The sequence below is a fragment of the Mercurialis annua genome, linkage group LG5 (assembly GCF_937616625.2).
Source record: "Mercurialis annua linkage group LG5, ddMerAnnu1.2, whole genome shotgun sequence".
In the NCBI taxonomy this organism is placed as follows: domain Eukaryota; kingdom Viridiplantae; phylum Streptophyta; class Magnoliopsida; order Malpighiales; family Euphorbiaceae; genus Mercurialis; species Mercurialis annua.
In genome coordinates, this window is record NC_065574.1 from 51076308 (window position 1) to 51086709 (window position 10402).

The 10402-nt window shown below is 30.9% G+C and overlaps 1 protein-coding gene across 1 annotated transcript; it reads left to right on the forward strand.

Annotated features, from left to right (window-relative positions):
- Nucleotides 1-7415: 7415 nt before the first annotated feature.
- On the forward strand, nt 7416-10082 carry LOC126682458 (protein TIFY 6B-like). Its single transcript, XM_050378162.2, has 7 exons — nt 7416-7677; nt 8132-8334; nt 8482-8654; nt 8737-8821; nt 8925-9261; nt 9391-9445; nt 9666-10082. Exons 1-7 carry the CDS (start codon nt 7590-7592, stop codon nt 9703-9705), a joined length of 981 nt encoding a protein of 326 aa, XP_050234119.1. The 5' UTR covers nt 7416-7589; the 3' UTR covers nt 9706-10082.
- The last annotated feature ends 320 nt before the right edge of the window (nt 10083-10402 follow it).

Sequence of the window (10402 nt, forward strand, 5' to 3'; positions counted from 1 at the left end):
GAATTCGACTAAAACGAGATTTGCATTTCTCTAACTCAACTCATACAATTTTGCTTTATATTTCTTACTTAGGGACTAAGTTCGAAATAGTGTGAGGAGGGTTAGTCAATTGTATGTCGTTAGTTGAAATTTATCTTGTTTTATGCTTTAGTGTGTTTTATTTTACTTTGTTGTTGTAGTAGTCTAGTTATTGAGTCACCTCCACTAAATCTTTGCTCTAAGCATGATTTTGAATGTTTTGTATGTTTGTGATTGTGGCGGAATTTGGAAATTTATCAACTTATGACATCTCCCGATCTTTAATGGCATGAATGTATTTTTGTCTAATTTGAGCAACTTCCAAGGATGATTGATTGATGAAAATACTTTTATGTGACAAAATTGTGATGGAAATTGGGTGAAAAATGTTCTTTGGTGAAAACAATTGTGAGCATGATAGTTGTTTTGGGATATGGATGCATGATGTGCAAATTTTTGAAAATCTTGGGTCATTTGTGAATAAAATTGGGCATGATTGGCATGAGAACATAGGAATTAAATTAGTGCATAACACCACATTCTTTTCTAAAATGTTGAGCCTTGATTATAATTCTTGTGTGTTGTGTAGCTATATTCCTAGAACTTGCTTAGTGTCCATTTAAGACTATATAGTTGAGTGTCAATTGCTAAATGATTATGGCATTAGGATCACCATTTTGTTTAAAACCACTTAAAAAGCCTACCCTTACCACTAGGTCACCCCTTTGAGCCTTAAGCCATTTCTTTCAAATTGCAACACATGTTAACACACCATCCCTTCAACAAATTACCCTTTGAAAATACCCTAAAAATTGACTTGAATGACTTTTAACTATTAAGAAGTTTGTCTAACTTGAAGAATAGGAAAGGCATGAGCAAAGAAGTAATTATGTGCCTAAAGAAAAGAAAGAAAAACAAAAGAAAGAAAGAATAAAGAAAGATCAAGAAAAATAAATAAAATAAAAAAAAAAAAAAAAAAAAAGAGAGTAAAAAGAAAAGTTGAATAAAAGGCATGAAAATCAAATTAAAGTTCAAATGTGCAAGAAAATTCCAAGTTAGACAAATAATTGTGAATAAATATCTAGTTGTCAAGTCAAATTTTTTGTAGCCAAAATTATCCTTCTTTACCTACCCCCTAACCCCTAGCCAAGTTACAACCCATTCAAAAGACCATATGATAGCAATTGATTACCGAACTAAGTAGGGGAGAATCGGACTAAAAGCAAGCCTATGGTGAATTAGCATTTTTCTTGAGCTTAAATTGTGTGCACCCCCAAACACTTGTGTGTCAGAGTGAATCTTGTGAGAATTAATATGCTTTTAAATTGATGCCTATGTTTGCTATGCCTTGATTGCCTTCTTATCACTTGACCAAGTAATGCATGTCCCTTAGATGACCTTAATGACTTGAATTGTTCAACAAAAACCTTAAGCCAATGCAAGTGTAGTCTAATTATCATCTCATTTTGTCATTAAAAGTGCATTCATCTTTTGTGTGCATCATTAGCGGTTGTTGACTTTAGGCGAGATCATTTGAGCCATTGTTGAATAGGAGTTCATTTGTTGATGCTTGTTCAAGATCGCCATGGTTAGTTTCCGTTTAATTTGCCTAAGTTCATTTCTTGCTTGGGGACAAGCAAAGCTTTAGTGTGAGGAGGTTTGATAGGAGTATTTTTACTCCTATCTTTAGCGTCGTTTCCGCATGCTTTATTAACGTTTTATCACGGTTTTATGGTATTTCGTATGCCTTATTACGTGTTTTAGTATTTCAGGTACTTAGGAGCATTGCGGAAGCATTTTGGTGTAAAAGTTGGAAAAGACGACAAAAGCGATGCGGAAGCTCATTTGCAAATCTGAAAAGCTGACCCCGGGGCACTAATTGACCAATTTGGACTAGCTCGAAGCCTCAAATGAACTCGTGATCTTCATGAAAGTTAAAGTAGACGTCCTGAGCTTTCCAACGGTTCAAGAATCGACTGAATCGGACATTTCTACACCGAGTTACGAAGGTTTGAAGATTGAGATTTGGAGCAGAAAATGGCAGCTCGAATCGGGCTTCTCATTTAGCCCAAGGAGCTCTATTCGAACTTGGGCTTGCTGGAATGGGGAAATCTTAATTCAAGATGCATTAAGTCTTTATTAATTTGCTATTTTGGGCCCAACACATGTGTAATTGAATGTTTGTCTTTTTCCTTCTTTTGTAAGTACTATATATATGGGGCCTTATCTTTATTTTAGGTATAGAAGATTTTGCTAGACATTATTCTATTTTGTACTTTTGAATCTTCTCCTAATTTTAGAAATCCCCAAGTGTAGTCCTTACCTTCTTCAATAGAATTTCCAGATTTTCATATTTTCCTCCATTGTTGAATACTTAAGCTTTTTCTATTGAAGATTTATTCTCATTTTATTATTGAAGTATTATCTTATTGAATGCTATTGGCTTGGGTTTCTACAAAGGTAATTAGATTTATCTCTCAATGATTTATTATTCTATTTGCTTGATGTTTGTTGTTTTAGCCATGGTTGGCTAAACCCCTTTGTTTGGGGGTTGAAATGAAGTTTAGAAATGTATGATTTGGGTTAGGGTTTGGGCTTATTGTTGTTGTTCTAATTGATTTCCCTAATGCTTGTTTTAGTTTAGCTACCTAAAACATGATTCTAGGTTGGTTAACACTTTGAGAGAAGGTTAATTAATTGGATAGATCAATTAGGATCCTAATTAATGACACCATGAGAGTGGGTTAGAAATTAGGAAACCTTAGAGTGGATTGTTAATTGCCAATTGGCTTGTTAATCGTGTTTAGTGCCACGAGAGTGGATTAGGCTTGGTTAGTTGGCTTGTTTGTGATTTTATAACTCCTTGAGGCTCGAGAGAGCGGGAGTTATGCTTTAGGAACGCTCGGTTCACTTGTTGAAGCCCTAGACCCGAACCATTGATTGCATGACCTAAGCGTAGTTTCGACCTCCAAACCCCTTTATTAATTGAGTTATCCGTAATAGTTTGAGCGCTTTAGTCTTCTAGAATTGTTGTTTAATTGTTAATTGAAAGTTTTATTTTAGTTAAGTGCTATTGTTAAATTGATACTTGAATTCAAATTCCAATTGTCTATTGTGCTAAACGAATTGAATCGCAACTAAGTTCATTCTCATTGATAATCACTCTTGAATTCACTCCTTGTGGGATCGATAACTCGGACTTAGGTCCACTCTATTACAAGTTGGGTTTATTCTCAACAGTTACTAAGTGAATAATTTAATTATAATTATCTATTTTTTATTTTTATTTTTATATATAATAATTAGATGCAATACTTTAAGTAACAAAGGGTTAACCCGCCCCTGAACTTGTAAACACATGATCATTTAACTCAATTTTTAATTGTTTGAGCAACTAACTTAAAAAAATTTCATTTTTAGATTACAACTTCATAATTTATATTTTTATTGCAAAAAAATTAGTTTAGAATAATTTTTTCGCAACGATTAGGGAATTTTTTAATTTTTATTTCGCATCCGTCACCTCCAATTTCACTATAAGGAATATTAGAATTATCAGCAAATATTTTTGTTGCTGCTAATAGTGCTAAAATTGTTGTTATTAACATATAGCAATAAAAAAATTATGGAATGTTGGTGCTAATAAAACGTTATTTTAAATAATTAATAACAAAATTTTCTATAAAATACTATTATAGCTTAACTAATGGCAGCAACTTTTTAAAATTATTGCTGCAAAATGTTTTTTAGTAATAAAAAGAATTAGCTGTAAAATTATTGTTATCAAATACAATATTTTTGTAGTGTTTGTATTATATGTGTTTTTATAATATAATTATGGAGTTATTTGATTCAAAAATAAAAAGTTATGGGGTTAATTACTCTAATAAATTTAGGGGTGCTCGATCCTTTGTTCATATTTTAAGATAAGATATATGTTTTTTAAGATTTAATATAATAAAAATTTGAAAAAAGACAAGTGGGAGGAAAGAAAAGATAGTAGTAGATAGCTATGATGAATAATAAATTAATATATTTCATTAAGAAGAATAAATTAATATTGTTTTGATGAAGTGAAAGGTCGCTGGGAAAGCAATTGAAGACAGTATTGGCAATTTTTTTTTTTGAAGTAGAGAATTGGCAATAGTTCGAGACGAGGATAATTCTATTTAGGTTAAATCTATATTACGGTCCATAAACTATACAGTTTTAATTCATTAGATTTTTCAATTTTTATTAGATTTTTTCAGGTCTTTAAACTTTCGTTTGTTTTATTAAGTTCTTCAATTTTTATTTGGCTTTCTCAAATTCCAAAATTTTCATTTTTTTAGTTCATAGGATGTTTAAATATTCATTTTTTGGTTCATTAAATTCTTAAATGGATGATATGAGGAAGTCGAATAGAAATTTAGAGATCCGATGAATTAAAAAATGAAAATTTAAGAATCTGACGGAACTAAATAGAAATTGAAGGACCTTATAAAATAAAATAGTATAATTTAAAGACCCTAAAATGAGTTTAGCCTTCTGTTTAAGAAAAGATAATCCCATCTTTGAAGCTTCTGATGTTATATAACTATGAGGTTTGTAAGTGAATGCTTGGCTTAATGGCCAAGTCCCTTCACCAAGTGCATGAGGTCTGGAATTCGAATTCAAACTCTCTTAGATCGTGGTTCGCCTGTTTAAAAAATATATAGAATAGTATTAATTAATTTTTGCTAACTCTCGCTAATAATTAACATAGTATAGATATATTTTTAGTAAAAAAAAATATAACTACTAGATTTTATTGAAGATACTTTTGGACAATCCAATTTAATTTCCATCTAAAATTTTATTTTTTTGATAGATTATTTTTTTAAAAAATAGGAGCAATGTTATAAAAAGTCACCAGTTCTATACCTTTTTTCATTTTAATCACGTCGTTTAAAAATTGTCATTTTCATACAACAATTACCAGTTTTTTTAAAATCCATACACTGAGTGAAAATTGTTTACGTGTCACTATCCTGTTCGTTTTGAACATGTCACTATCTGTTGACAACTCTACGATTTTCATCATATTTTTAAACGGTGTATAGATTTGAGAAAAAATGGTAGTTAGTGTATAAAATGACGATTTTTAAACGACATGATTAAAATAAAAAACGTGAAAAGTGGGTGAATTTTTATAACATTAACCATTAAAAATAATGTGCTTCTAACACTAAACAATTTCTCTTTAACTATTAAGAGGGTCCGTAGTTCAAGAAAGTTTTGGCTTTTTAAAAAGAGTTATATGCACATTAAATTCTAACGTTAATTTTCAAAGTGATTTTATTCTATTTTTTAAAATATACATCGCACGTCACAACCTTTTGATTTTTAAATTTGTATAGCACATTTTTGTTTGGTGATGTTGTTTTACTCAAAACGACTCTATTTTTGTATACATTTTACGGTTTTATATTCGCTAAAAAACGACTATAGGATGCACAATATGCAAGTGTGAAAGGCTATAGTGCGTGATACAACATTTTAAAAAATGAGATTAAATTGATATAAAGTAAAACGTTGAAATTTAATATGTAAATAACCTTTTTAAAAAATTATTCAAAATTTTGAAAGTTTATAAATATATCTTTTTTTTTAGGAATTATAAATATATCTTAATTTAACAGTTTTGTTAAAAATCTATAAGGTTACCTTAATTTTTCACCTCGGCACAATATTAAATATGTCTTTATGTATTTGGACACTTTGTGACTCTAATTTGAATAAACGACTATGATTAAAACTATAATTTGAAAACTGAGGTAAAATCTATCAGAATATCTCAATCTTTCATCTCGGTACAACATTGGATCTGCCTTTATATATTTCATATATAGTTTCGCTTTGTCTTTTTACCGTCAAAATTTCAAACATGAAGGACATATATTTTTGGACATTTTGTCACTATAATTTAAATACATGATTATAGTTAAACCGCAATTTGAAAAATGAGCTAAAATTATTAATTTTAAAAGTTTAATTTATACCAATGAGCTATACTCCAAATGGTAAGCCATGGGCATCAGACTGTTAAATCATGGGTATAGATCCTCCTTCAAACGTTCCCCCTGCCCACTTATAAAAAAACTTATGGACAAAAATAAAATAACAAAAGTGGAATATTTATATTAATAATTAAGTCATTATAAACTAAGAATATTAAAGATAGTTTGTCTAATTTTAATTAAAAAATTAAATTCTTTAATATATAAATTAATAAACTAATTATATATAAAAAGACTTAACAATTATAAACAGATGAAGTATCATTATTAACACAATATTGAGATTTCATATTTGAAATTGATTTTTTTATTAGTATATATGATTATAGGTCAAAATGTATCTTCAAGTTCGTGTATTTTTACGATTTTATTTAACTAGTTGTTTTTTTAAAAAATATTTTTATTTAATTTATTTTAAATCTTTAGTTCATTTTTGGATAGAAAATAAGCATGTATTACTTTCTCCGTAAACCATGTGTACGATTAAATTTAATCGTCCAACTAATTTGACATGTTGGCAAAATATGACACATCATGAAATTTGAAGGACCAAATAAATTAAATTTTTTAAATATAAGGGCCTATGAATAAAAATTAAATAAAAAATTAGATAAATAAAAAAATAAAAGTATATGCCTTTTGTCATTTTTAACGTGAAAATTATTAACTACTTAACTACGACTGAGCCACACACTCATAATTTTCATACATGAAGGGCCTATTAAATAAAAAAAATATAGAACATAGACTTGATGAACCGAAAATTTCACATAGTATTTTTGATCGAAAAGTCAGTATGCTTTATTTCGTACTCTTCGCTCAATAAGAAAATGAGTCTAACAAATTTTGAAGACGAATCAAAAAAATAAAAAATTTAAAGTATAAGGGCCTTTTAATAAATTAAACCATTATCATAAAAGATAAGAATTTCTGGTTTTTAAATAATTCAACGAGTACAAACAGTGACCACAAACATCTCATTTTTTCTTATCATCAAATTCTCGTGATAACTGTCGTTTATTAAATAAATAAATAAACGAATACTACAAATTTTGAAGCAGCCAATCATATTAATTCACGAGCGTAAAACTCCTTCACGTGAAACAAATACGTGTCAGCATATAACTGGACAAATACTACACGTGTTAGTTACCCACCGACAAGTGGGGGCGTAATCAAAGCAGCAACTCGCAGGTAAAACTGTAAAAAGAACAACAATCTCTTACGCACGTGGTGACTTACCGAACAAACCGGTCACTTCAACTGGATAAACCGGTAAGACATACCTGGTCTTAATGTTTTTTTTCTTTTTTCAAACAAAATTAACGGTCGTGATCTTATTATAAAACCATCTTCTCATGCTAAAAAGAAGAAAAAAAAACACTTTTTTTCTCTCTCTCTTGCTGAAGTTGGAAGCTTTCTTTAAGTTTAAGGTTTGGTAGAGAATTTGAGGAACTGGGTTTTGATTTAATTTGATTTTTATTTAAATTTAAGCTTTATTTTGATTAATTAAAAGCTTAGAGAAGTGAAGAAATGGAGAGAGATTTTTTGGGTTTGAATTTAAAAGAACCGTTGGCTGTTGTTAAGGAAGAGGTCAACTCTGATGGGTTTAAAGATATAGGTATTTTTTTAACTATAATTATAAGTTTTTTTTGTTTTTATATGTTTTGTTATGTTAAAGTGATTGCTTTTTGTTGGGTTTAATTTGGGTTTTTGGATATGTGATATATATGGAAATTATGTAATTATGGTTTGTTTCTAATTGTAGTAAGAATTGTGTTGTTGATTGATACTAATCAGATTGTTTAAGTTCATAATTTGCTGCTAATCAGATTGTTTTTTTATTTATTTTTTTAGTTATGTGTAATTAGTTGGTTTAATCTTCTTTAATTTTCTGTTATGATATGCTTAGCAATTTTTGATCAGAACCAGACAGAAATTTGTGTTAGCTTATGTTTTTGATATGTTGAGTTCAAACATGACTGTGGTAAGATTAAGTTTATGTTCTGTAGAAATCGGGTTTATGTACCTTATTTTCTTGAATTATATTGAAATTTTAGCTAGCAATTTCGCAGGATTTAGTAAAGGTACAGGGATGCACTGGCCTTTTTCGAATAAGGTCTCCGCTCTTCGTCATTTGATGTCGTTCAAGGTTGCTCAAGACGATAAGACGACGAAGAGGATTGTATCTGATTCTCCGGTGTCTCCTGGATTTTTGTCGATCTCAACTTCGGATGCTTTTGACTCTAGCCATAATAAGCAGTTGCCTGAACTTCAGGTATTATTTTGTGACTTTTTTTCTTAATTTGTTTTGATTTGTTTGCTATAGTTGTTTTCTGCTAGTAGGATGTTTTATCATTTCTCTTATTGGTTCTTATCATGTAGAAATCATTGATTATGCAATTATGCAAATTTTTATTTGAAGGCGTATCCGGTCTCTAATTATCCAAATTCGATAACCATGAGCCACCCGTTCTTCAAGAATCATTGTGCAACCACTGCCAATCCACAATTAACCGGAGGATTTCCTGTCGCGGCTCCACAAACGATTCTTCCGTCAGTCAGTCTTGGTTCTGCTAACAGGATAATGGATCCGAGGTAATGCATACCTTTTGCTTCCTTTGTATTTTGAGTTGTATGGCTGAACATAGGGAGAGTTTAAAATAAGATTTTCTTTTAGTGTGAAAGCCTCGAGACCTCCGGCTCAATTGACCATCTTTTACGGTGGGACAGTCAATGTATTTGACGATATATCACCTGAGAAGGTATTTTCCTCGTTCTCTTTGTGAGAATTGCTTGCAGTTATATATTTTTAACCGATGCAGCTCTTATGAACTTACAAAATTACTTTTGGGAATTTTAATCCAGGCTCAAGCTATCATGTTCTTGGCCGGAAACAGCTCGCCCATGTCTAGTAACATGGCACAGCCGAAAAATCAACTTCAGGCGCCAAGCTCAAAGCCGGTAGCAACTGACATTAGCCCTGTTAACCAACAATTAACGACACCACCTTGCTCCCGTCTCTCGAGCCCTTTATCTGTTTCTTCACATACCGGTGTTCAGTCAAGAAGTGGTTCTACTAGTACTGAAGAAACCGTGACAGTTAAATCTACTCCCGCTGCAACCACTCCTGTTAGCAAACGGGATACTCCGAATCTTACAAGCTCGATGAATTCTGTCGCTACAGCAACCATGTTGCCGTCCGGTATGACATTGCATTCTTGAAAGACAGTTTTTTGTTATAAAATCTCCAGTTGCTCGATCAGCACACAGTATGTTGTTGTGTACGATTAGGTTTTGGTTGTTATTAATTACCGTCTTTTTTGTGTGGCAGTACCCCAGGCTCGAAAGGCATCCTTGGCTCGGTTCTTGGAGAAGCGCAAAGAGAGGTAGCGTAACTTATTAAAATTAACGTAAAATAACGATTTGTGGAAATATCTTCAAACCCATTGATGCAATTATTCTTCTAAATAATGCGAATATACATCTCGATGATCGTCCTACTTCCGATTAAACCATTTAGATTTTTCTGAAAGGCTCATTATTTAATATGGTTATCATTTTAATGAAAACACACATTTGATATGAGGAATTTGTTTGTGTATATAGGGGGATGAGTGTGGCACCTTATAACCTTGGAAAGATTTAAATTTTCGGAATGGTTCATTGAAGACCCGGTGGATCGAGTACTCTTGACCGGAGACTGATTATCTCTCGGCAAAGCAAGGAGAGCAACCGAAACCATAAATTTATGTGGTAAACTAAAGATGTAAGCAAATATGTTTTAAATTTTTCCACTTAAAATAATTGTTTTCATTTCATAAAACTTAATGTGTATTTATATATATAGATGATAAATATAGAGCTGGTGTAGGATTTTCTCCGATTCTTATTCCTAATTTCCAATCAACTTTTCCGTTGATGCTTTCGGATCCTTTGCGTCCGAGATGACATTAACTGCAGTTTGTAGCTATATAAATTTGTGTTACATTATGAATATAATTGTAAGATTAAAGATTATGTTTAGCATTTACTTCATATTTTTTAAGCATTGTTGAAGCCATTAATGTTTTCTTGTCATGAAAAAGACCTAGCAATATTTTGGATAAACGAGGGGCATGTATTGGCAATTTTGTGATTTTTCTTGTTGATATTTCATTTCGAGAAATTCTAATTTTTATATGAATGAAGGGTCATCACAATTTTTAAATTTTGTGCGTCATTGGTCAATTAATTCACATTTAGCTATTTTAATCAACTAAAGATAATACTCTTTATTTTTAGGCCTAATGTCTTAAAAAAACTCCGACCTTTTAACCCCTTTTCAATCATACCCTGACGTTGAA

Coding starts and splice junctions, on each gene's coding strand:
- LOC126682458 (XM_050378162.2), top strand. CDS start 7,590: ATGGAGAGAGATTTTTTGGGTTTGAATTTAAAAGAACCGTTGGCTGTT. Junction 8,655..8,736: donor AACAGGATAATGGATCCGAG/GTAATGCATACC, acceptor ATTTTCTTTTAG/TGTGAAAGCCTCGAGACCTC. Junction 8,822..8,924: donor ACGATATATCACCTGAGAAG/GTATTTTCCTCG, acceptor ATTTTAATCCAG/GCTCAAGCTATCATGTTCTT.